This window comes from Pelecanus crispus, chromosome 4, assembly GCF_030463565.1.
Source record: "Pelecanus crispus isolate bPelCri1 chromosome 4, bPelCri1.pri, whole genome shotgun sequence".
Taxonomy (NCBI): Eukaryota; Metazoa; Chordata; class Aves; order Pelecaniformes; family Pelecanidae; genus Pelecanus; species Pelecanus crispus.
This window is the reverse complement of record NC_134646.1, coordinates 15894835-15922552: the sequence shown is the minus strand read 5'-3', so window position 1 is coordinate 15922552 and position 27718 is coordinate 15894835. Positions and strand designations below refer to the sequence as shown.

Below are 27718 nucleotides of genomic sequence, written 5' to 3'. Positions count from 1 at the left end.
AGGGATGCTTTTAAAGGAAGGCTTCAGCATTGCAGCAGTTTTGTTTAGGGTACACTAAGCAGAAGCAGTTAGACCGATGTCGTCTTCTAAGGCTGCCGTAACAATTCAGCTTGTAAAGTGTTGCACATTGGCCCTTGACTCTGCTGTACATACCAAGTTCTTTTGACTTTTTGAAGAGCAAAGTATGGTTACTCAACCAGTTTTCAGCTGCTGTCTGCAAATAGAAACTCATTTAAGGTACTAAGAACTGTACTGCTGTACATGAAATCTACATCTGTGAGGTCTCAGCCTTTTCTTGTCTCATTTTGCTTATTTTTCTAGGGATGCATTTCTCCCTGTTTACACAACACTGATGCCTTTTGATATGTGGTCTTAAAGGGGCAACAACTGAGCAAAGATTACTCAGTGCAAACTGAGCATTTGTTCTGGGTTTTTTTTGTTTGGTTGTTTGGTTTTTTTTTTTTTTTCCCCCTAGTAAATTCCAAAATTATGCTACATTAGATGACAGCATTGGGAAACACACGATTTGATCTTGGTCATTATATGCCAGATACATAAAAACCGAAGGATAGCGGAGGAACACTCATGCATGGTACAGTCTGACCAGCTCGGTGAACAGTGTGGATTGCCAGACAGTACAACCGTGCGCACCTAAAGTCAGCACCCGTTCTTTTCACACTAATCAAGACTGTCCCTGCATTTACCACAGCTGTTTGAGAGGAGTGAGTTGTTTCACATGTTGTTATGTTTTCTGTTCTGACTTGTTGCTGTTTGGTGATAAAAACAATTCTACCATTCTTAGGCCTTTCTAAGTACAAACCTCAGCCTGACTGACTGACCTACCTTTCTTCTGGCACAGATGTTAAGCAGAAAAATGTTATCATTTTTTCTAATCTGTATGTATGTTGATCATTAGTTCTTGAGGTAAATACCTGGCCTTTCACTGATGTCGAAGTACAGAGGCTACCTGTGCAGTAAAATGCAGTTCAATAAAGGTAAGGTCAAAGCCACAGACTTTCCAGAAATGGGGTCTGGCTGGTGGTTGCTTGTAACAAGAAAACACAGCTAAACAGGTCTGTTGATTGTAACAGAAAAAGTGTTCACAACACCCTAAGAGGAAAAAAAAACATTGGGGGATGACTAAATAAGTAGGTGTTCCAGTGGAAATATGAATGAAAAAAAAGTCACGTGAAGCCTTATTAATAAATGAAGCCTATTTATTACTTCAAGTGTTAATGGTAAAAAAAATTCAGCACAGCTGTTGCATTTAAAAAAGTGAAACTACATTAAGTACTATGTTTCTAGTTCAGTAAACAGATGAACCCGATGTCCTTTAATGACATAATAGTTGAGCATTATACAGTACATCTTATGAAGACCCGTAAATTAAAGAACTACTTTTTAAATTTAGTGATTACAAAAAATCTGCATTCACAGCTTTAGCTTCTTTTTTCTTCCACGACCATCAGGAGTACCATCGATTTTGCGCTTCTGTGCCTGTAAGGTAAGGGTTTTTTTAATAAGTTATTGTGATACAAAAAGATTGTAAGCAAGCAATGCGTTTCAAGTCGAAGTGGGTGGAGATGATTTACACCCCGGCCCCTTTAAAATGTGATAAATTGCAAATGTTGTAATGTGGCAAATATGCACATCCTCCTCAGGATAGCCATTGGTTTGTATTCTTCCAATTCTGGAAGAGTATGATTTCATAGAAGTAAAAAGTGTATAGAAGCAAATGTTGTAAAGCTCCCTATTTATGAAATGGTATTTCAAAATACCTGTTTAAATATTCTGTAAACAGTCATAAAAATTATTAATCCACAACTTTACTGATTTCTGCATATCTGCAAAGTAAGCTGTGTGTCTAAGTTTTTTGATACAACAGCTCTAGGCGACAACTTGAACAACAAATCTAGGCGAGAAAACGGGTAAAGTTGGTATTTCCTTTACGAAACAGGCCTCCGTATTTAGCAGTACTTTGAGTTTAGTGAGCAAAGTAGTCAAGCGTATGTGCCGTTTTCTCAAATCCAGCTCTAGAAGCCCATTTCACGACCAACCCCCCGTACAAGGAAAGTGACGGCAGACAGCAGAGTCTGCGTAGGAACACTTGTAACCAGATCTGTAGCATTCTCAAAGTGGAACCAACGGTCTGTATCGCCTATGGATCCCTCGGTGGTAAACGCATCATTTCTTTAGGGATAAAAATTGATCAAAAGGCCAAATAAATCTCTGGTTTATTTTACCAGGGTAAACCTATACAGTGTACCAACTCAGTGATCTAAACCATAGCAAGTTTATCTGCTCCAAAGCACCTGGGCTGCAATTTAGAACCTAAACTTATTTGCCTTTGTTTGACATCCACAACCGTACTAGCTGAATGACAGCATGAACTTTAAGCAGCCGTTAACACTGCCCTGTAAGGTTTTTTGTTGTTTTTAAATAACTTTAGATATCACAGACAATTGGAAAAGGACCCAGTCTTCAAATAAGCTTTTCCAGAGAAAGACCTTTTTAAATCTTACCGAAGATGGTTTTGGTCCACGTTTCTTCTTTTCTGCCTTTTCCTTTTCTTCCAGTTCCATGTTTTCTCTTTCAATCAGGGTGATTAAAGTATTGCATCTCCTTTGCAGCTCCTAAATTGCAAAACATATTCACTCACTACATTTAGGCAGCCACTTAATGTAAAAATTATATTAGAATATCAGAAATACCCCTAAGTAGGTAAGGTTTTTTTGCTACATCTTGGCAGAGCGAAAAAGGAGTGAAATATTTTTTGACAGTTACTTAGCTGGCTTCACAGGAATGGATTTGAAAGGAAAGATGTTTGCTTTTACAAACATGTTTGTATTTAAGTCAAAGTCATGTTGATTTTGAAAAACAGTACCTTGGAATTTTGAATTTCTCCTCCCATAAGACTTTTTAGTTTACTGCATTTCCCACCCACTACGGTTGTTGGAAAGTCGATAAAATTTTAACGTATTGTACACATGCACATACCTCAGTATTTCATCAGCCTGGTGTATAACTGTGTGGTTACAGGCATTCACGAACAAGAAGCAGAAGAGATTACTACATACCATTGCAGTTCTGGACTTGAGAAACCAGTCAAATCTGAATTGCGGGGAGTTTCGGATACACTGTCTTAATTCATCATAGACATTTTCTTTATCAAAGCCTAGCTTGTGAAGCATGCAGATTAGAAAGCGATCCTCCTCTTCAGTGTAATTCTTCCCTTTATTAGTACCATATGATATTCTTAGCTGGTGGAAAGGGGCTTTGTATCTGCCAATCTAAACAAACAAAAAAAAAGATCATATACAACTAAGAAATAGTTCAAAATTAGCATGGACCTGTTTTATGCGAAAGCCATACATCACATGAAGACAGGCAGATGAACAGTATCAAGTCAGAAAACTAGATCTTTTATGATCTCTGGTACAAAGTCACCACATGTAAGGAACTGTGGGTTCTAGACAGTGCATTTGCCCCCACCATCTAAACTGGTAAATTCTGGTTTAGACAAGACAGTGTTGTCTGTCGTCTTTTTACTAACAGCAGACTTCAGACCTGTGCCTCCATTTGGAAACAGTCAAGAGCTGCCAGGCTTCCAATGGCAATGATCCTTTTTAACATACAAATCCTCAGGAATGGTCAAAATCAGAGTAAGACTAAAAAGGTTCATGAGACTGTAGCACACGGTTCAGCTCCGTTCTGGTTAATTGAGTCAGACACAGTTCTTCCCCTGACTTCCTGAGAAGAGATAACTAACTAGTCAAACCTGAAGTGGGGGGAAAATTCTGATACGTTGTCTTAATTTACTACAAATCTGTTCATTACCAAACCCTGGTTGGTGAAACACAGATCAGAGCGAAAGCCACCTCTGCTTGGTAAGTCTTCCCTTTAAGTGCTCTAAACCTATATATAGCATTTTCAGTTACACGCATCCAAAAGAAATTGTGCTTCTTCAAAAAGCACGTAGTTATTGGGAGTTTGTTAATGTGGTACTATGAACTGTTTGTCCTATGATAAAGATGATAGTTACAAACAACAGGTTGGGCCGTATCTAAAGTTATCATCATAGCCATCAGCCAGGACAGCACTGCCATGGAATGGAAAAGCTACAGCAAGCAACTCCTGAGGAACACGCAAAAGAGGCAAATACCATGCCCAACATGTTGTCTTCATGTATTAGTAACACAGAGTCCTGCATCTCACCTCCCTGGCACAGGGAAATAAAGGAAGCAAGAAACATGCAAAGATACCTTTGTATCAAGTGCTTTTTTTATGCTGATTCGTCTCTGAATTCTGGCTTCTCCTCTTTCTATCTGAGCCATGATCTTCTCTATGTCTTGGAGTTCATTGCATCTTTCCCAGAACACAGCTAAGAAAAGAACAATTGGTTAGTTTCTTATCATGCATCTTAAAAGTCAGGGGTTTTTTTTACCTTAAAAATATGATGTTAGATGTTCCTTCCTTTTACCAGAACTTACTGCTGTATAAAAATAGGCGTGCCTTTACCCAACAAGGAACCTTCACTTCCTAATACCATGCGTTGCAGTATTAGAAATGCTATTTTGAAGGGGGTAGAGAGGAGTCCTCAGTTTAAATGAAGTGTGATACAGGCCAGAGAGGTTTTTGCTAGCCAATCTCCTTCTCAAAGAAAAAAAGCTTCTTAAAATGGAAACTGATACAACAGCAATACATTTTTACAGACGGAAGCGGGAGGGCAACCACGTGGCCAAAGACAAGAGCAAGTGTCTAAAAGACAGTTACGTGTTTCAATAAAAGGGTGGGGTTTTTTTGTTTGTTTGTTTTTAAAAGAACTTTTCATATCTGTAAGCTGCTATACACCTTTAGAAATTTAGCCCCAGGACCTTGCAGCTGCACTACAGTAGAAAGCAATTCTGAGACATCAGAGGTAAGTAGCCAAGTGGACTTTGGTTGCAAAAACCAATGGCCATTATATATTCACTCACAAAATGTTTACTCTTGATGGGGATGAGGTAATAAAGGTGATAATAAAGATTCAAGAAAACTACCGGTTAGTGAATACAAGGAAAAGTGGAATCTCCCCAGCTAAGCATTGTTTCTCAGCATTTTTTTTTGCAAAAATTAACAGGAATTGAAGACAGCACTATGCAGTTAGAGTAGATTTAGGATATATTAAAATGGGTCAGTAAGAGTTAATATGCACATTTTACTACACCTTTAATTATGCAGGGGGCTGAACATGGTAAAACCTAGATCACTGGGTCCCAAATCCATGAGTACAATTCTACCCTGAAAGTCTTCAAGAGCCATGTAAGAAATTCTCAGAATTAAGATGTTACCATGTTCATAGGCAGTTCAAACTAGGAAAGCAGCATGGGATATGGACTCACAGAGGCGACTACTTAAGAAGTTACCTGAATACTCAATGACTTCCTCTGGGGTTTTCCCTTCTACTTCTCGTGCTATATTTTCAATGTCATCACGGCCCCACTTCTCATTAGCTTTGATGAACTGGTTAAAATCTCTCTTATTCCAGTTAGTGAATCCCTTTATAGCAATCAAAAGGAAACATGGCACAGAAGTTCAGTATTTGTGTCTCTCCAAATTTGTTTCAACAGAGTTCTTTTCTTTAAACAGCCTGTAACACTTCCATCATTCCAACAGCATTAAACCTCTGCTTTCTCTGCAGTTTAATGTTAGTAGAAAAACTGGTTTTATACTGCAGTCACTGTAGTCTCGCCATCCAAATACTGCATAATGATCAGCGCTGGGTCTCTAACTATCTACTAGTTTCACATAAAAGAGTCTTCAGCTCATGAATTAATCCCTCCTACCAATATTCTCTGAAAGAGCACATGGGATCACTTTTTAAGAAGCAAACAATCCCTCAAGCAAAGCAATAGTCTCTAGAATGGTTTGGTTTTGTCAAAACAGCCCACCAAGTGCCTCACAGACGATGCCATCAGCCACTTTCCCTGGTCACTCTCCCTCAGAAGGTCTAAAGCGATCTTGCGATGATACTCAGTAGGGACAGAAATAGTAATGCTGAAATTATCAGCTGCCAAAACAAACAGGCTAATTTCATATTAGCAACAACTTTTACAAACAGTAAAACATTCTGCCAGCCATGTTATGATTTAGCCACAACTTACAACAACTGTTGTACTGTTTTTAATAGTGAACTGTTCCAGTGCATTACTGCTTCAACAAGAGATCTTGTCCTGTCATTCACTGCCGCCCCCACAAAATACAATGTGAAAATATAATACCCAGATAAGGTGTAACAGGCCTTAACACGTTTTACATTATTTAAATATATATGCGACCTAATTATATACCTGGTCAGCTTATATCCTCTAAAACAGGGGGACACTATCCTGACCTTTCACCTCCCTGCAGGATTCACTTACTTCCACATGGGACTAATACTTTGGCAGAAGATAGGCTTTAAATAATGTGGACAGTAGCACCTTCAGCTCTGCAGCTAGTCTGCAAGGTCCCACAGCTGAGAAAAGATGTCACAGCCCACAGTCAGTGCAAAATTGGGAAGCCAGACTCTGACACTGGGCTAGTTCTTACTCTTCAGGCTTAAAATACACAGAACATCAGTCAGGTCCAGTAGAATCTGAATACGCTAATTTGGTGGGCATGCTTCAAAGGTGTTCAGGCCCATGACAAACCTAACGCTAAACCTCTTTTCAGTATGAACCAAAATTTGCAGCTGTGTTAACTATGGCACATGTGAACCACAGACCAAGAAGTGTTCCTATAACACTGTAAAACACAAAGCAAGCTTCAGCTGATTTCAGTCTCACTACGGACCCAACTATACCTGGGTTAGAAGCTTCTCTTTTTCTTCTAGTTCTTCATCATTAAGAGGTTCAGCCTCATCAATCTTAAGCTGCTCTTCCTTTTGTGCTTGGGCTGCATTTGGCAGATCAGGATTACGAGGTACCTGAAAGGTTTTGCATTTTGTAAAATTTGATTAATTTTTCACAGGTAATTGCTAATTATCACTTTTCTCTTCATATAACCTAATCATTTGTTCAGTTCAACATGATTTTCTTTCATTTAAATTAGCGTGAAAGGCAGGACAAGTACATATTCTCCTAATGTTGCAGTAAACTGTTGCCATGTGTGAATACTTCAATTACCTTGTACCCAATTGTTTTCCTGTAGTAGAGAATCTCTTTTTCCAATAGTTCAAAGAGGCGTGGAGGAAAAAACTGGAAGTCCTGTACATTTGGCTGTTTTGGAGGCCGTGGTGCCTGAAATACATACAAAGTTTGTATTTGACTCTCTCTCACATCCAGAATCTGTTTGCCTGTAATAACTGATTTCAGTTTATGAGCAAAAAAAGCAAGCTTTATTTTTACAAAACCACACTGTCTTTACCAAAAAAAAAAAAAAAAAAAAAAAAAAAAGCCCACACCGTCCAAGAGATAACTACAACCATGGAGAATTCTAAAAGTAGAAGACGCATAAGAAAAGGGGAGAGGGTCTTTTGGGAGGAGGAGACAGCTGGGGAAAGAGTCACACATGCATCCCCTTGAACAAAGTTCAGGTGTTCTGAGCTCAGTAAGGAAATCTTCCACAGGTAAGGAAAAGCCACAGCTGCTTAAATAAAAGTAACATGAGAAACACCTTGGTCTCACCCTCCTAACATCTTCCAAGTTGCAGGCTGCTCTTACATTTTTCTCACAGAAGTTTGTCTCAAGTCCTTTAGATTTTTCTAAATTTAAATTGCAGTTTTTATGAATAAAGACCAATTTCTTCCTTTCAGGTTTAACCATTTATCGTGCATGTTTGAACAATTTGGTTTTTTTAAATTAGTCAACTCACCTTGGGTGCTTTTGGCTCACTGACTCGAAGGGCCTCTCTGAAGTAAGCATCCACAGCATAATTGGCTTTTCTTTCTCGTTTAGGAGGTTCAATCCACTCTGTAAATGCCATCTATAAAAACAAATCCCACCACCCCAAAAAGTATTAAGACTAAGCCTGGCAAAACATTCAGACCAGCTACAAGTTTTATATAAAACTAGGTCTACATCTACTTCGTTAAATAAGTAACAAAACTGATAAGCTATTTTCATAGACTATACTGTATTTTAACCAACACTTCTTAAATAAACGTGGTTCAGTCATACAACTTAGTGCTTTCTTCCAAAAGAAATTTAAGTGTTACCTTCTGTTTTTCTCTGTAGTCTTCCCCTTCAAAATTATACACGCTGGACTCCGTATCCATTGTGAAATTCCTGAGTGAGCTTTCACCCATCTTTGAAAGTTTTTCATTCATTTCTGCAGTCTTGGAGGAGAGAGGAAAAAACAGCAGCAATTTTGAAAGGTACTCCATTATAAAACATCTCATTTACAACAGCAGAAAAAACAAACATGTTTGATCAATAGCAAATCCTCAATAGCAAAAACCCTATTCTCTCCAGCTTATAATCAAGTTATCATCCAGAGATATACTATCTTGCCACCAAATTTAGGCCTACAGGTGGGCTTCCATTTTTTTAAACTTTATCTCACCTTCTTTGCACCTCTTTCCAAAATGTGATCAATATCTTCATCTGTAATCTCACTCTCCTTTGAGGCAAATACATGTGTCGCTCCATGTCTAATCATTTGCAGCATTTCATCCTTCCCAAGTTTATTCAGGTTTTGATCCACCAGTCTTCCTGAAGATAAAAGCATTGAAGGATAGCAACTAACTAACAAGTTTACATTACAGAAGGAGCAATACATGATTTTTCTCCCTCTACGTTTCCAAGTTAGAGCTATATCCTTTTCCTCAGTAAAGGACATTCCAAATGAAGAAAAGGAAAAAAAAAAAAAAAAAAAAAAAAAAACCACCACCCACCAAATCAAACCCAAAAGCCAGCAAAATCCAACCAGGGACCACATACATTTACTTTACAATACATTAACTATGTTCAACAAACATCATTTTGGATGTGAGGTCTTCCACATACGCTTTGTTATGCTGCACGTTTTCACAATTTCCAGACTAAGCCTTATTTAATCTTTTTTTCAGAAATAGTTACTGATTCCAGTCAAGTCAACCAAGAAGGTTACATTGTCATCACTTTTCCCCATCTATTAAAAATGGAAAGGCATTAATTTCTCTAGTTCAAAGAAGTTGAGTGATTTAAAAAAAAAAAAAAAAAATCTGACTATATCCACTTGTATGCATGTATCACTAGGCAGGTAATCAAAAAGTTAGTGAGGAAAAGCCTACCCCTACAATTAAAATAAATTTTCAAGTGGATCAGGCCTTTGCACTCTATCTTCAGAGTTCAGTCGAGGCGAAAACATTCCCATTAATTCCTACTAGCTGATTTTGCCATAGTTTACCTGTTCTGGAAAAAAGAAGAGAATCGCATCATATATACAAATTGCCTTCATACTACTTGCCTTGCTGAATAACTATGGAATCTAGCCGGAGTTTCATTTCTGCACGTTCCACTATTCTTTCTTCCACTGTATTGTCTGTGATAAACCTGAACACTCGAACAGTCTTTGTTTGGCCAATTCTGTGTGCTCGATCCTAGGCAAAATAAAAAAAAAAAATTCAGTACTTGGTTTCCAGCATGACTATATAACTAGTCTTCAATTTTCATTAGTTTCAACATACTAATTTACAAAACAGAATAGCACAGGTTAGTTAAATCTTTATATACACACCCAGGTAACATGGCTACCCAAGTCAGCACATTCTTATCTGCATTGCAAGTTTTGGGGTGTTTTTTTAAGTAACATCAACAAGTTTGTCTCCCGATGTGATACCTAAATATAGTGTGTGTTAGGGTTTTGTTTTGGGTTTTTTTGTTAAATCACACAGGGGAGAAGACTGGATGCTTCTGACTTTATGTAACCTTCTGTAACATCAAAGTATTTAAGAAATTATCTTTGTACTGACCAAAAGGTACCTTTTTCTAAGTTGTTCAGTTGTGCCACAAACAGTTCAAGAAAAACACAATGCACCACCTCACCTGACTGGCAAATCATTAACCACTGTGAAAATTAGTATTCTGAACATACACCTTTAGTGTTAGCTGGAACTATCTCGCTTTAGCTTCCAGACACCAGTTGCATCATTCTTTTGAACTAATTTTTGCTAGACTGCTTGAGAATGTACAGCTTAACTGAAATAATTAAAAATCAATTTCCAAAATTTGTCACTGAAAGGCCTCATTTGTTGAAAAACATTGAAAAACTTTCTTATGTGGTCAGTAGTGTTCTTCACACTACTCCTGATGTTGCAGATGCATGTAAATATACTTAAGAAAAACTGAAGATGGTTGTTGCTATAAGGAGCTTGCTCACTTATCACCACCATAAAAGCAGGTTTTTAAAAGTTTAATTCAGCTTTTCTTTTCTCATTTCCAAGGTACCAGAGAACACAGTGTAAACAACACTCACCTCCACTCCCCACAGAGGTAAAGCTTTATAGTTTTGGGATTAACACATACCATGCTAGATCTTTTCTTTTTTTAAACCAAAATAGGCTAGTCTCATTAAACACTACTAAGAATACTGTAGCATATACTCAGCCTTTGCCACTGCATAAATCGTTGTATATCCCAAATGTGACTAAGGGTTCTATGCAGTAGAAGCTGCAGCAGAGCTGAAAATCAGTCTTAAAAGTACTACTCCTGTCCTAAACAAGAAAAATACCAATTTATCTTGGAAATAGCCACACACACACATTTCTAGGAAAGTTCTGTGAGGAAAAGAGAAGAAAAAAGAACGTAATTTCCATCTGGATTCTTACCATAGCTTGAAGATCTACTTGTGGATTCCAGTCAGAATCATAAAGAATTACAACATCAGCAGTAGCCAAATTGATTCCAAGACCTCCTGCCCGTGTACTCAACATGAACACGAATTTTGAGCTACCAGGTTCATTATATGCATTAATAGATGCCTGAATAAATAAAAGGAACATATCAGTTAAAACAAATGTTTTACAACTACTATTTTTACTTAAGTGAAATACTTAAAATTTTAAATACCTGTCTCTCGTCATGTGGTGTTTGTCCATCCAGTCTACAATATTCATAATTTCGCCACATACAGTAATCTTCCAAGATATCCAGGACTCTGGTCATCTGACTGAAGATTAAGACTCTCGAACCTGTTTGGGTAAAAAGCTTCCTTATGTTTTCATCAAAACTTAAGATTTATCAAACTCTGCAAGCTTGCATTACCAGAAAGGGAAGGAGGGCAGCTCCACGTACTAAGAAGAGAAGAAGTTAGAATTTCAGAAGCCAGTGTATAACACAGGGCTGCAGCTGCTGCTATCATAGCAGCTGTGTGGGGCTTAGCTGCCTACTGGGGTTAAACCACACCAGTCCTTTTTGGTGCCCAACGTGGGGCTCGAAGGATTCCAGATAATGACCAATGTGACTGGAGTGTGCTAGATGGAATTCATAGCAGTTATCGATGTTTAGCTACTAATCGGCAGGTTCCTGTGCTTGCCATGGGGCAAGTCTAGTTAGAGGCTGCTTTTTTGCTTTTGTTTTCTGTTGTACTCCTTATCAAAATGTTCCCAGACACAGCAGAGTAAGATGGTAACGCAAATATAAAAACATCAGGAGTCAAAATAATGAAATTTTGAAGTATTTGGTTTGGATTTAAGATATCTAGAAATAAAGGGACTTGTTCTTAATGACTTGTCAAGCATAACCTCCAAAAAATGTAAATGTTCAATAATCTATGCATATACACACAACCATTTCCAACCTACTTGAGAGATTTAAGTAAAACACAGAATATTAAAAAGCTTCCACTTCCCCCTATATTCTCCTAGTTTGATTTTTTTTTTTTTGTCCTTTGGACTCAAGGTCTCATAATGAACTCTCTTTTGTTTAAGATGGTAATTTGATTTAAGACCAGGCCAATTTTAATTGACACATCTCAACAAGAAGCCTCATAGCAGAAAGTAAACCAAGATCAAAAAAAGCGCAGTGACCACTAAATTCTTCTTTTTCAGTCTTACAATGATGCATATCGCCACAGCTGCTTGAATGACATCTGGACACAAAGAACAGGTTACTTTTACATTACCTAAGGCTGAGGTTTGGATTTGGTTGTATTTTTCTGCAATGGCTCTCCAGTCACAAACTTTCCTCCACTCCTTTAGCCAAGTTACTTCAGTAAGCATACCCATTAAAATAGAGTTAAAAATTTATTCCAGAGTCAAAAATTCTGTGGTGACTGAGTTTTACAGTCACGTATTCCAGAGCTTTGTCCCTACTGTCAAATAACTTTAAAATAACTGAGTGTTCCCTCATGTTCATGTGCCTTAAAGAATTCACTGAAAAAACTCAGGTGCTGCTCAAAATCATATCCAGCAAGAAAGACCAACATTTCACAAAGGACTGGACTTTCACCCTACATGAAGATTTGAATCTGAAATGGTACTTCATGGCAAATCAAAGGAGTGGCTAAAATACCACATGATTATGTTTCAAACAGCTAATAATGCTAAGAAAACCTAAGGCCCAGACCAACTGATGTTTCTGTGGTCTCAATTTGGCTGGGACAAAAAAAAATAATCAAAACATTTCGCCATCACAAAAAGCCATAATGGACTATTGATCCAACTATTTATGAAGGCACTTCGCAAATTGTTTTTGTATCAACTATTTAAGATGCAGTGCTCGACAAGCTGGTATCATGCTAGAAACCAACAATAATCCTGGCTAAAGTGTGCTGGTTTTTGCTCAGGATACACGGAAACATCAGGAAGCACTGACCTTCATTTTTATCATTGAACCAAACAACTCTCAAACAACAACGAGATGCATACCTTGTTCTTTCAACTTGGGTAGCAATTTGTCCAATACTACCATTTTGCCACTGTTGGTGACCAAATGCATATCTGTTGTGTAAGGTGGACCAGGTTCTGCTCCATCGAAGAGATATGGATGATTGCAACATTTTCGCAGCTGCATGAGGATATTCAACAGTCTCATTTTGTCCAGCTTCCCAGCTGAATTCAATATATCTATATCCTTCATTAAGATTCGTGTATACCTACACAAAGAAAGAAAAAACTTTTGTAACTCTAAAACAAAGTGGGCCTTTCTTTAAATGATAAGTATAGTCAAAAGCTCACCCTCCCCCTCACTTCATCAGGTAACTCTCCCCAATATGCAAAGTTTTGTCCCCACAAAAGCGTCACAAGGAAGTACGTATGAGTTGGGAGTACACCAGAAGGAATTAAATCAACTTCCACACAATAATCAAGTCACAAGCAGCACATTCCTTCTAAGCCTTAACCACAGCACAGCCAAGAATGTGCATTACCATTCTCGTTGCATTTTGCTGAGACCCACATAAATTTTAACTTCCTTCTTTGGAGGCAAGCTTTTCTCTACATCAGCCTTAATGCGACGTAGAAGGAATGGTCGTAGCACCTGAAATTGAGATTGCATCATTAACCATATTTTGGAACTGAAACACTGAACAGGTCAACAGACAAAAGCAGTGTAGATATTCTCTATCATAAATGCTCAAACACCAGACCTATTACCAGATCATCTGCAAAAGCAATCTATATGAACAAGTTATTATATGTGGCAATATACACGTGCTTTCTTTGGAAGACTCAAAGATTAGGCCAAAATCATCTTTCAGATGGTTCTATGCCTGTCGATTCTTTATTAATTTTGCTTGACTGAAATAGTGTCTTGATAGCCAATATTTTTAATGTACGCATTTCAGAACCCTGAAAGCCAGAACAATTGACCCTTCTCCCCCCTCCAAAACAATTTCCTTTTCAAGAAATAGATCATCTTCTGAGCTTCACCAACCTGTTCTCAAAGTCTACCATAGTTTCTGGAATAAGTTATCTTACCCTAATATTCTGTCACAAGAAGCATTAGAAGAATTATTTAGAACCTAACTTAGGTAAATGTGACACACAAAAAGCAGAAAGACTTACCATATGGAGACGTTCCACCAATTTTTGATCCCCTAGACAGTTGTTTGTATCAAACCATGAATCAAAGTCCTGTATCAACAAAATCATTGGTATGTTAAGAAGTTTCCTTTCAAGATGCAATGTCATTACAATGGTGAATAAATACAACTTAAGTGATTCTCTTACATAGGCAGTAAGTAAAAGAACTAATTACCCTCTGTACTATTGGAAGCGGTGGGGGTGGGGGGGTGGGGGGGGAAGAATCAATATGTGAGTCTTTTTCTGCTGAAAAAGATTCACTCATATCACTCCATTGGAAAAATTCCATCTGGAAGAAGCATACTACTGCAACATTTGATGAAAAATGAAAAAGAAAAAGTAATATTTTGTTGTAATGCAGGACAAGGCTTCCCCTTCTACAGATGTTATTACACTGCCAATTCATCAAAACAGTTAAGTGCATGCTTCTCTTTGTGAAGTCTATTGCTCATTATATAGTATCTCCCAACTCACAGGAAAGAAGTCTTAGATAAACAATAAGGTAACTTTTAAATATAAGAACAAAGTTAGTTGGTTTAGCCATCGCAACGTTTAAACCTATTTTGAAATGCAGTAGAGATCATCTTCACATTGTGATTTTAAATACCTCTTATATCTGCTAAGCTCACAACAGCCCTTAAAAATGACCAAGCTGAGAAAAATAGTCTACCCTACTATATTTCACAATTCTGGAAACATTTCTAACTGTCCGTCTATCGTTATCAGTAACTGATACTCCTAACTATACATATTCAGGTCTATTTTCAGATCTGGAAAACCAGCAAAGTTCATTTAATTTGATTAGCAGAAATGAAGACTTACTTCAGATGAGTTAAAGACATCTGGCAAAAGGAAGTTAAGAAGTGCCCAGAGTTCATGTAAGTTGTTCTGAAGTGGCGTTCCAGTTAATAGCAGCCGATTTGTAGTCTTGAATTCCCTCACAATTTCTGATAACTGAAGAACATCAAGACAATGAGCAAATATAAAAATGTTACTAGTCCCCGCACCACCACCTAATAACCCCACACAGAAGTATACAGAAGTATAAATTACCTTTGATTTTTCATTTTTAATCCTGTGGGCTTCATCTATAACTAGGTATCTCCAGTTAAACTTTTTGAATACTGATTTCTCTTTGATAAGCATTTCATATGATGTTACGCAGACATCCCATTCTCCAGGCAACAACACATCTCTGACAAAAGCAGCCTAGACAGCAAGGTGACAGTTAGTTACTGAGGCTTTGTCAAATCTAAACCAAAAGAACACACTTAGCGCTGTTAAAAATTTTAAGACAATGTTGCTGCTAAATTTGAAAGAAAAGATAAAATTAATTATAGAGGCAATAAAACATACAACAATTGTAAAGCTTGACAATTTTGTCAGTGCTGAGGCTGCTAAAACCCTTGGGGCAGAGCAGAGAAGGGATTTCAGCTCTAACTGCTGGCTTTGGAAACTGCAGATGACTACCTACACACATGAGGTTTTCAACAGTTGAACTGTAACATCAGAACTCAGAATTAATTTTCTGTAGGTTTGCTTTGGTTTAAGTTTAGAAAACGGTAGGTCTTGAATATAAAAAATAATCCCAAGCACAGCTTTATTTGGCTAACTGAACGATTTCTAGAATGCTGACACCCAAGGTTAAAAGCGGACACACTAATTAGAATTCAAAATACAGAGAAGTATAAATGTCAAGAACTTAACTCATACAAGCAAGACATATACTGAAGAAAGAATAAGAACGTTTGGATTCAAAAAAGATGCACTAAAAAAATCACAAGATATCAGACCTGGAACAATGACCTCCAGAACTATTTAAAGTTTCATCATTATTTTTGTAATTTCCAACCCAACAAACTCTGAAAATAGAGCTAGATGCCCTTAGAATACAAAAAATCTGCTGACAAAAGCAGTTTAATGGCACCAGTAGTAACTCTTCCTTCCATAAATAAATGGGTAACTCCAGTTGCCAAATCTACAGATGCATCATCATATTCCACGTTTTTTAAGTTTTCTTTGCTGCGCTAAAAAAAAGTAGCAAAGAACTGACACTGAAGAAACAAAAGGAGAACGATTGAAATAGTAAGGCCATAAGAGGCTGAACAATATTTTCTCTTTTGACAAAATTCAAGCCAAGTAAGATCCATTTGCATACTACTTTTACCAACCAACCCACCCTGCTCCCTCCAACATTAAGCTGACAACTGTTTTCAGAAAACAGTTCCTTACTGACAGACCCCATAATCCTCTCAAGAGCTGCTGTTACAGCCAATACAACATACTGTACTACACAGAGCAGAAAACAAATTACTTTTCACAGACTTACATATTCATACAAATAACAGCACTTTACATGAAACACTTTATTTTCCTATTCTAAGATTTATCGGGTTTTGTTGGTCTACACAGTGTACTGCCTTCACAAAAGGAGAGAGAAAACATTTGGTCAAGAAATTATGAGCGTAAAGTGATGAAGCAATAGCTGGGCTACATACGTGTGAATTCTAACCTGGTTATATTTCAAGTAGGTAGCACTCGTAGGTCTCACTGTTTAACCACTACAAATCCAAGTAACTACCTTTACCTTTCGTTCACAGGGAAGGACAAGGACAGCAAGATCACATGTTGGATTTACACAGGAAAAACAACCACATCAAAACTTACTCGCTGGTCTTTGTCACCTATCAAACAAACTGCTCGAAGTGTAGGTACCCATCTCTTGAATTCATTCATCCAGTTATGTAGAGTGGACTTAGGAACTAACACCATGTGAGGACCAGGAATATTTCTGTAGTGTTTCATATACCCAAGAAGAGAAATTGTTTGCAGTGTCTTGCCAAGGCCCTGTAAGAGACGTTAACGTGTCAGAAAAAAAAATCTCTCAGGAAACACCTTTAAAAAAATCCAAGAGCAAGCTCTGAGTACAACATGGAAGACTCAGCAGCCTGAAGAAATGAGTGAGATATATTAAAGAAAATGCTACTCACAAAAGGCATCAAAATCTTGGTTAGGAAAAGCTTGTACGGCTTCTCACATTTAATAAAAAAAAGTTACAAGAGTAACATCTTTCAAACCTTGAATTATAAAGTTAGAATTTTGCCTTACCTTTCAAATAAGACACATTCTTAGAAGTGCAAGAAAACATTATTTCATAAAATTTTGTTTTGTAGACTAGGGTGTACTCAGATTATCTATTTAGAGGTCAATGAACTTTACAAACTGGACGTATGCATTCTCTTAAACTGAAATAAAGTGAATAAATGTAAGAACCCTGTAAGGAGGCTTTCGTGGGCCACGACATGATGTCAGTTCTTGTGAGAAGACAGACAAACATGAATGTAAACAGCTGCATATGTCAAAGAAGAAAACAAATACTGAGCTTCTTTAGAAGTATTTTTAAGTGCTCTGTTCTTTATTCAACAGAAATATTTAAAACCTTGTATCTTCAGCATATAATTTTAATTAAAACAAAACTGAGGAAGACATGCAAAAACCAGATCATTCATATTACTTAAATAATTCAAAAGGATTATGACTCAAACACATGGGATTTAAAAAAAACGAAACCCATCAGTGCAAGTTATTTTTGCTTCTAAAATTGAAGTCTTTGTCTTCAAAATAACCACATTCCACCTGGTGTAAGATGTGGAAAAGTGTTTACAAGCTGTGTGAAAGGCATTAGTAAGTTCAAAAGGATTAATATTTAAGAACGATACAAAAAATATTTAATAGTAAATATTTAAACTCCACTACACAAGGTGGATGTTGAAATACCACAAATCTAAGGACTTACAAAGTTTCCCAGTTGTTTTTGTTAAAACAAGCCCACTCCACTTAGAACTGTACTCGGGGAAAAAAAAAATTCCTCTATTCATAAGCATGTATGTTGAAGAAAATCCTTGATCTATTTAAAAATTAAACATGTTACTAAACAGTAATTTAAATTAATTTGTCTCTAATTTATTTTGAAGAAGTTTTATTACACAGAAAAGAAACTACCAGAAGGTATGAGAAATGCAATATACTGAAATATAATTAGATTGTTCTTTTCCCTTATCTGCTCCTTATGAAAAACAGGTACAACTAAAATCACTTGGAGGGCAAAAACATATCTGCCCATCCAACTACTACAATTTCTTCTGCATTCATCCCCTGTCTTTCAGGGAAAAAGAATAAAAACAGAAGCAAAAGCTACTATGGTCAGTGCTGATTGAAAAGTCCATGGTCATGGTGTGAAAGAAATTGTAACACAGCTCTCTAGCTACATCTATCTTTGCATCATTTTTCCCAGAAAATTTCCCGCTGGTGTAGCTCGTGCTGCTGAGATCAGTCCATATAGGACACTCGTACCCTGCTATCTGCATTTTACCCTAACAACAACAGGAAGCGTTCCCACATTTGTTGCTCTTTTCATACATGACACTCTCTTCACAAGGGCAGCTTGAGAATGCCATAACAAAATAGCTGCAATTTAGAGAAAAAAATAGAGGACACGTCATTCTATAGAACAACTCCCCTCCACCAAATTTTATTTTTCTATTTGTTGACACATTCCCTTTTCATGTGCCTATTTCTGAAACTGCCTGCGCAGATTATTTAAATTAAGATATCTGTGACACTTTTAACATTAGTGGCTTAAAACATACTAGAAAAATAAGATTTGGCAAATTATATATTGCATTTAGTGCTATTAAAAAACCCCACCCTGAACAAGAATTGTATTGTATCACATGTATTCACAAGTCCCCAGAAACACAGGCTATGTGCATACCATTTCATCTGCTAGGATGCCATTGATGCCATTTTCATACAAAGAGATGAGCCAGTTCAATCCTCGGACCTGATAATCACGCAGCTTTCCCCATTTAACATCTAAAAGACATGAAAGAATAGACTAAAAGATCTGTAAAAACTTACCCAAGTATTTCACCATCCCTTGGCCTGCTAATTGACACTGATTATTTAAGCTACAGAACAAAATCAAGTAGTAAATTTCCAAGGACAATGCAGATTGGAGACAGCAACATGTTAGTTTTGTTTCTGCAAGCTGCTCCAACAGCTTTGTTTTCTGCAAGAACCCAAAATAGACAGAAACTGTATCACCACCCCTCAAATCAGAAAACAGTCAAACGTTAAAACAGCAGAATACTGAATTCTCTGTTGAATGAACTGGAAGCTGTTAGGTACTTTAAATTGTATCAGAAGATAGATTACATATGTAAAAATTGTAAGATTACAGACTTAAAAACAACTAGCTCTCCTAGTAACGGAAGTATAGCAACTGGATTTCTGAAGGACAAGACTCACTGGACCATCTTTCTAGCCTGACTGAAAATAAACAGTCCCTTGCTAGTACATTTTGTGCCATTAGACCGGTGCTGGATTTTTTTTCTCCTCCTGTCTCCCAGAATTGATTCAATGTCCTGGGGAAGGATGAAAATAAACTTCATTTTAAATAACGTTTTGAAGGAAAAGAACAGGGACCAAAAAAAAAATCCAAAAAAGAGGAAACACACATGATGGAGATTCTTCAAATCGAGTGCAGACATTAGTTGCCTTGGAGCTTTCTGTTAACAGCTCCTCGTCTTCTTCCTGCTCTGTTCTACGATGGCGGTAGCTGAAAAAGTGCAAGAAAGAAAGAAGTTTCTGACTAAACTGAAAAGACGCAAAACTGTTCCAAAATTAAATCCAATATCATTACAGTACAGAACGCAAACACCTAAAGAAGCTTCTAGCAAGACTCTTCAAAAGAACTCGTGTTTAGCTGATCAACTGAAATGCTGCTTTTTAACTCTTTAGAGCCACTAGCTTCTTAATAAGATAAGATGACCACGTTGTTAGCAGGCTCAAATATTAGACCAAAGTGACTGGAAAGGGATAAATTGTGTGCATCAGTACTGGCCTTTAACTACAAGACAGGGAACGACACTGTATTTTAGAGTTCTGGAACATCTGCCGAACACTAGATATACTGTAGCCATATAAGCTGCAATGAAGGCAATCCAAATTTCTAGACTTCTGATTTTCAAGCTGCCTATAAGATGCACTATATTGATGCTCTCCATGAACTCTTACAACTTACAGCCACGAATGCTCTACTTTTCTGCCCCCACTTTTCTTCATGCTGGAACACTTTAAATCATGATAGTGCTTTACCACCAACAGGAAATTCTTCTAACTCCTAGCATTCTTAAATAACCCTCAACTTACAGGTGGGCAGGTGAAAAAACCCACAATTATACAGCACAAAACACACCCCAAAATAGGACAAAAGACTAGCAAGTTTAACTTACGCTTCTAAAGCAAATAAAATCCATAATTACAGTACAAGCTGGCCTACATGTCATCACTCACTCGCCAACTGACAGTAAATTCTGTTTCTCATCCTTCTTTATTCGTGGACGTCCAGGCTTCATTTTCAAAGGTGAAGTTGGAGTTTTCTGAGCAGCAGGCTGAATGAAATGAGCAAACAGCTCAGTCTGCTTCAACAGATACTCAAATCTGTTTGCTCTGTCTGTTTGCTGTTGACAAGGAAAATTAAGTGGAACAAGTGTGAGACGTTACAGTATGTATTCATTCAAAAGAAGAAGCTAACAAATGCTTTTTAAACAATATAGATTCACATTTCTTTATATACATAGCTACAATAACAAAGAAGAGGTGATTAAGATCAATGGTATAACTGTTGCTGACAGATTCAATATTCTTTTATCGGGCCAAGGCTAGTCTTTGCTACGCAGTAAGATCAAAGACCTGTGCTAAGACTGAAATCTGACTTTGACACAAAGATGGCACAGGTGACACTAGACACGGCCACAGAGTCCCCCTAACAATCTTCTCCTATCAAAAATGACAGACGCACTCCCAGAAATTCACCCCCACCCAGCACACACAGGATTCTTCAATGAACTCGTTCATCTCACCAACCTGGCAACAACTATTTTCTATCACATTAGTTTTGTTGCCTGCTCAGTGAGATGCACCACCTCACTGTGGTGTCAGATAAGCAAAAGAGCTGGCATGAAAGGGGGCGGAGGGGGAAGAAGAGCCCATAGCTAGAAGCCAGAACAGCTATTTCAGCAGCAGAGACCTCTTAGATATGCTCAGCCTAACTTGTCAGACTGCCCCCTTTGATATGAGTTGCTGTTTCTGCTGTGCAAAAAAGATTACAGGTGACAATATTAGTATCTAAAACATTCCGTTCCTTTGAGACAGGTTTCATTTGGAATCAACACACCTTCCCAAGGCCACATGAAGACTTTAGAACAGACAATCAAGACAGAAAAGAGTGCCAAACTTAACAGCAACCACTCTGACATTCTGCCAGCTGCCACAACATAACCTGGCATTTAGCAACTTGCACAGTTACAGGAAGTCAGTTTTCTTAGTAAAAAGGAACATATGTTCCAGACTTCTGCAAGAGCAATGCCAGCTCTGTGAGTGTTCTCCTCTTTAAAGCAAGTTGTTCCTGCACTATGTGAAAGACAGGAAAACGGGGGGTGAGAGAAGAGAAGAGACGAAGAAAGAGATCCTGTATGTACCACAAAATAGTCAGGCTCACTCTAACTGTAGTTTAAGCTTGATTGACACAGCTACAACCCACATCCACTGAATTCAAGTTTTCCTGTCTATTCTTCATAGGACACTTTTTGTTTACTTCATAACAGCTTCTGAAGGTTAAACCAGGTAAGATGTTACTACTATCCTAATTGCTGATCCTTATTTTTAAGTACTTGTTTCACTGGCCGTGCAAAAGAGAAGTAGGAGAGATACACAGTGCATTGCAAAAGCTTCCTTGTTCTAAAATTTTAGTAGGGAATCTTCTGCAAGTTTTGGCACTGCACACACATCCCTACAACTCGTTTTCATTACGCTTAAGGACATTCCTTTAAGAGACTAACGAACATTATCTGTATCTTTTAGATAGGACACAGACAAGAACAGGCTGTACTCTGCAACCTTGAGCTATCCTTCTACCAATAGAGAAACTCTTCTTGTTTTCTTTTGCAGTGCATCTTCTGACTACTGCGACAGTAAAACAATTCTCCTTGTCATCATGCCTGCCTAGAGACTAGAAGAGACAATGCCAAGTTCACTTTCTTCAGTTTGCCAGGAAGCAGCACAAAGAAATTAGCAGAAGACGACTGGGTTATTTTCAGTGGCAAGAAGAAACAACACAGGAAGCAGCAAATTATAAGAATCAGTTTCACTTTCCTATGAAGAAATTCCACATGCAGTCACAGACACTGGAATTACGAACAGGAAGAATGGAAAACAGGGAGGAACAGAGAACGAAAATGCAATGAGATGGTGAGGAGTGGACGGCTCCATCTCTTACATTCAGGGTATTATAAAAACAAAAAACTAAGGAAAATAAATAGTAAGTTTTGTTCTATCTAACCCGTGAAGCACAGAATGACCCATCTTCAAAAGCTCAAGGACTCTAATTAAGAGCTTCACAAAGAACAAATTAAATTTCAGAAAAAGCTAACAAAATCCCTTTCAGTCTAGACAAAGTAAAAGGGTTGAAAAGTTGGCCAAGGCTTACAGTCAGCATTTGTCCTAAACAGCAAACCTTTCCTCAGCCTCCTGTGAATGTTGAAAGCTAAGTTTTATTTACTTTGACCCATAAACTGTACTGTTTGAAAGAACCCGCGTATTTTGAAGTCCTCCTATTAAAGCATATTTAAACTGAAAATGAATGCAGTGCCTACTCAAAGCCTTATACCAAACCGTTCTTTTTACTGCTCAGTCCCCCAAATAGAAAATAACTTTTCCTACAAAGGACTGTTACTCCTGCAGTTCAAAAATACGTCTGGAATTATTCTTCTGTATTCAATAGTGATATAAAAAAGGCCCTAGACTGATTCCATACGTTGAGGAAGTAAGGTAGCAGCCATTTAAATACTTATGGATGCTTTCCTAGAGAATTTTTCCGCTTCTGACTGAGAAAGTGAATACTCAACTCTTTGTAATCCCCCCTACCTACAGGAAGGACAACTCTACAGATAAAAACTGATAAAAAGTTGTTAAGTCATTTTTGAAGTTTTTTTTCCCCGAAGACATTTGAATATTTCCCATTATATCATTCTTCTAAATCTAGAGCACCTTAAAGCTGCTAGGACTGTACTTCCTAGAAACAGCAAAACACATTAACAGTTATTCCCACAAATGAATGCAATGGAAGTGGAGAAAGAGCAGAGGACCAGTGGACAAAATGCTAGAAAGGAGCAGGATCTGAGGGTTTTTTTCCTGGATGTTTTTTTGGTTTCAAGTTACTTAAATATTTTTGAATAACTAGACATAGTTTTATAAATCCACTTAAGATATTTCAAACAAGCAGAAAACTCAGCCTATTTTAAGCAACTGCATAAGTAATGGATAGCTGTCCACAGTCCCATATATTACATACCATTTTCTCTTCATACGTAGGATCTGCTTCCTGGATTTCTTTTTGTTTTCCTGGTGATGCATCTTCAAAAGATTCCTGAGATGAAAAAGAATCAGAAAAAAAAAAATTATTTTCTGAACAAGGGAAGATACCCATGTAAAGGAGAATAAGCTTGTTTCAAATTACTATCTATCCACATCAGATGGCACAGCCACCTTTTGCTGCTTTGATATAGTCCGCTTTCTATTACTTACTGTAAATTACCTGGAGATGGATCAAAGATCCCTGCCACAGGGTGGGGGACAGAGCTAGATCTCTGTAATCCGATTTAGCTCCATCATTAAAGCACCACATCAATGTGAATGAGAGAGACAGCTGTGGTCCAGGAGCTCGGCATGCCGCTTCTAGGGTACTGAGCTAAAACCCTCTCAAAGCTAGCTCTGGAGAGTTCTGTGAAAGAACTAGCTCCAGTCCCAAAGCAAGAGGTAGTTTCAAGTTTTTTTCCTTTTTCCAGATTACCCCAATCCATCATCATTCTGTATCGAGGGAACAAGTCTAAATAAGAACCTGGACCGCAGTTCTGTCCTGGGAGTAGAAGTTCAAACAAACTGCATTTCTCCCGTTTAGTTTACTAAATCAAATAATTGTTGTTATCACCAATGGTACCACTACAAACAGAAAAACAAGTTGGTTGGGAGGGGGCAGTCCTCCCTCATCCCCTTCCTGTCAAATCCTTGACATACTGCCTTCAATTGTTCTTTCAGATCAGGGCTTTTTTATCCTTGTCTCCCCTGTTATTAGGTTAACTCTTTCCCCATCATCCCCCATGTGTAATTTCATCTTCTGTTCTGAAAACCAAAACCAACGGGATGATCCTTCCCTGCTAAACCACACTAAGGCAATATATCACAAAATAATTCTTGAAATGGTAAGAAAAGGAAACAAACGAGATGCCTTCGAAATCATTATTAACCATCTGTTTAGTTGAGCCAAGTAAGAAATGTGCTAAATTCAGGCTTTACTAGCCAGTATAGAACAAAGGAACAGGAAAGCAAGAAACAACATGAAACAAAGGCAGGCAAAACACGGGATGTTTGTGGGCAGGCGCTTCCTCACAAAATTCTGGCAGGTAAGGCGTGTGGAAACAGAAGAATCCTAACACAAATGTTTCATGCACCAGTCAAAATGTAAAGAACTGAGCATAAAATGTTACAGCTAAAGATCTTCCAAACTCATACCCAAATCTTCTCACTCATCTCCCAGTGGATTTAGCCAACACTCCCTTACCAGTGAGCACAAGCATAGGACTCTTTGAACGTCTATATGAAATTCACGTTTCCCCTGAAATGCCTAACATGCGAAACACAGCAGCAGCATGCCATCTGATCTCATCATGAGCGATAAAAGATGACAAAACCTTGCGATTCAGCTGGAGGGTAAGAAAAGCAGTCTCTCAGATGATCGGGACTATCAAGAAGCTATTTCAACTGAAACATCACTTTACGCAAGGTAATCCCTTCCTCACGCGAAAAGGAACTAACGTAGCAGGCACAGAGAGAGCCTCCAGAGCACACGTTTCACAGCCTCCACGCGCTTAGCCCCAGCCCAGAATTGCCCTATTTTTGCAGGTTCGAGCAGGACTTATTACCCACAGTGCTTTGGCTACTTGCTCATCCGAAAAATACGGCATTTGCAAATTTATTTAGATCAAGTAGGTTGGACTGCACAGCATGACTCAGAGTACAAAACACCCAGCGCTGAAAGCAGGACCAACCAGTTTCCTCACATCGTTAAAGAAACAATCCTGCGATAAAATTTGCAACTCCAGGCAATCACTCAAACCCCTTGAAATTTCTGGAATAAGCACCTGCTGCCAAAAAAAAAAAAAACAAACCCCTCAAACAACCCTCCGCCCCCCCCCCCCCCCCGAAAAAAAAAGTTTTGAATCACTTTAGAAGACGGAAAACGTTACTGCTCTTTAGAATAGGGACTTGCCCATCACTGAAGCAGGAAGCACAAACGACGGGAAGGCTTTTCAGGGAGGGAGGAGAGAAAAGCCACTCGCCAGAAGCGGGTAAGGCGCCCAGGGAGCCCCCTGCGCTTTCGGCGCGTCCCTGCGCGCGTGGGGGGGAAAGGTGGCGACCCCCCCCCCCCCCCACGAGCGGCAGGACGCGAGGGGGGCTCCCCCTGCCCTCCCGTGACCCCGCTTCAAAGACAATAAATAAATGAAGCGAGTCGGCGGCGAAGCCTCCCCTTGTCCCCGCGGCGGAGGAACACGGCGCCCGGGGAGCGTGTGCGGCGGCCGGCGCTGAGTGGAAGCGGAAGGATGGAGCCCCCCGCGCACACCCTCCCCAGCCGCCGCCATCCCTCCCTCCCGCCGGGGCCCGGCAGCGGCCCGGAGGCCCCGCGGCGCACGGCCCGGCCCGGCCCGGCCCGCGCCCGCCCCTCCATTGTCTCCCGCGGCCCCACGCGGCCCGGGGACGCCCCGCCGGCGCCGTCCCTCATGGCGGGCACCTGCCGCCGCAAAGCCGGGCGCGGCCCCGCCGCGGCGCCCCCGGGGCCCGCCGCCGAGCCCCGCGGAGCCGGGGAGAGGGGGTGGGGGGGGGGGGTGTCCCCACCGGGGGTAAAGCGCCTGACCTCCATCTCGGAGTCGCCTCCGGCCGGGCCGGCGGCGGGGGGAGCCGTCCCCGCCGCCTCGCTGCTGTTGGCGCCTGGCGGCGGCGGCGCGGGCGGCTCGTCCGGTTGCGACGGCGGCAGCAGCGGCGGCGCCTGCTGCCCGGCGGACATGATCCCCGCCGCAGACAATGCTCCGCCGGGGCCCGGGCCCGGGCCCGGCTGGCTGCGCGCTGGCGGAGGGGGCGGCCGCCCGGCGGGAGGCTCGGGGGGAAGCGGCGCGCTGAGCCCGCTGCGCGGCCGCCGGCGGAGGCCCGTCCCCGCTGCCGCCCCGGCTTTCCCCGGCGGGCGCCCACCAACCAGGAACCGAGCCGGCTCCCCGCTCTCGCGAGAGCCCCGCCGCCGGCGTGCGGCGCGGCGGGAGCCAGTGCGCTGGCGCGAGCCGCCGCCTCGCCCCTGAGTGGCGGCGCCCCCGCAACGCCCGCCGCCGCCGTGACGTCACCGCCCGCCTCTTCCCTCCCTTCCCTTCCGCACCCCTCCTCCCCTCGGCGCGGGGGAGCGCGCGGCCGCGCAACGGCCGGCGGCGGGGCGGAGCGGAGCGAGGCGGGCTCGCGCGCTTGGCGGGGCGTTGGGGCGGGCGGGCGGCGCGCGAGGCAGGCCGGGTCCTGAGGCGAGGGGCGGCACAAGGGCCCCGCCGCCCCCCCCCCTTCCTCGGCCCCGGCCGGAGCCCACACGGCCACCGGCACCTGCCCCGGCATTGCGTGTTAAAGCGGGTCCCCAGGGTGCGTTTTTACAGTAACGCGGCTAATAAAGCGGCTTCGTCGAAAAGTCATCGAAAAAAAAAGGCACACGTTTCTCGGTTCAGCTTCTAAAGTGCATCAGGAAGCCCCCCCCCCCCCCCCCCCTTGCTTTTTAAACGTTTCAAGTTACCTAGCATTGTGACACTGCTATCCAGGCAAGATAATTAAATAGTTAAAAGTCCTGTTACTAAAATTTAAGTTGTACCCGCATCAAAATAAAATGCGAGGAGGGGAGCACCGCTATGAAGTAGCGGGTCTCAGTAAAAACAAGTGGGTTGTTTTTTTCAGGTCGATCTGATAGAACGTCTACCAGCGGGAGAGGGCGAATTGTGAATTAAAAGACTCGAACGTTCACCAAAATGGGTGCCAGAGCTAACCGCCCAGGTCACCTCCCTCGCTTTACCTGGCTGAAGGAGCCCGACAGCAGCTGTAGGTATAGGAGTACGGTTTTACAGACCAACTGAATAAAACACAGCGTCCACTCCTGGCTTGAAGCCGTCAGGGGCTGCGGCCCCTTGCTCTGGAGCGTGACCAAGCTCATCAACACCTGTGTTACCTTCGCTCAGGCCAGGACTGCTCCTCGCTGATCACCCCCGCTTACCCCCAGCAGGTACCACGGGCCAGAGCGCACAGCCCGGAAGAACCCTGGAGCGCACAAAATGGATGAAACAGAACAGGAAGGTAAATTCCTGAAGGTGATAGGAAGGTGATAATTCCTGAAGGTGATAGGACGAGAGGAAATGGGCTTAAGCTGCGCCAGGGGAGGTTTAGGTTGGAAATTAGGAAAAATTTCTTTACGGAAAGGGTGGTCAAGAATTGGAACAGGCTGCCCAGAGTGGTGGTGGAGTCCCCATCCCTGGAAGTGTTCAAAAAACGGGCAGATGTGGCACTTTGGGACATGGTTTAGTCTAGTCTACCCTTGATTGGCTTAGAGTAGACTTGGTAGTG

General features: G+C 40.5%; 1 protein-coding gene across 1 annotated transcript; it reads right to left on the bottom strand.

The window, feature by feature from the left end:
• Nucleotides 1-1142: 1142 nt before the first annotated feature.
• SMARCA5 (SNF2 related chromatin remodeling ATPase 5) lies at nt 1143-26144 on the bottom strand. Its single transcript, XM_075709784.1, has 24 exons — nt 25995-26144; nt 23379-23453; nt 20321-20487; nt 19483-19583; nt 18738-18838; nt 16631-16810; nt 15017-15172; nt 14786-14917; nt 13946-14014; nt 13309-13418; nt 12809-13035; nt 11010-11131; nt 10769-10921; nt 9405-9541; nt 8524-8668; nt 8177-8296; nt 7834-7944; nt 7146-7259; nt 6824-6946; nt 5406-5538; nt 4263-4381; nt 3078-3290; nt 2523-2633; nt 1143-1497 (listed from the first exon to the last, which is right to left on the bottom strand). The coding sequence occupies exons 1-24, from the start codon at nt 26142-26144 to the stop codon at nt 1432-1434; spliced, it is 3135 nt and encodes a 1044-aa protein (XP_075565899.1). The 3' UTR covers nt 1143-1431.
• Nucleotides 26145-27718: the final 1574 nt, after the last annotated feature.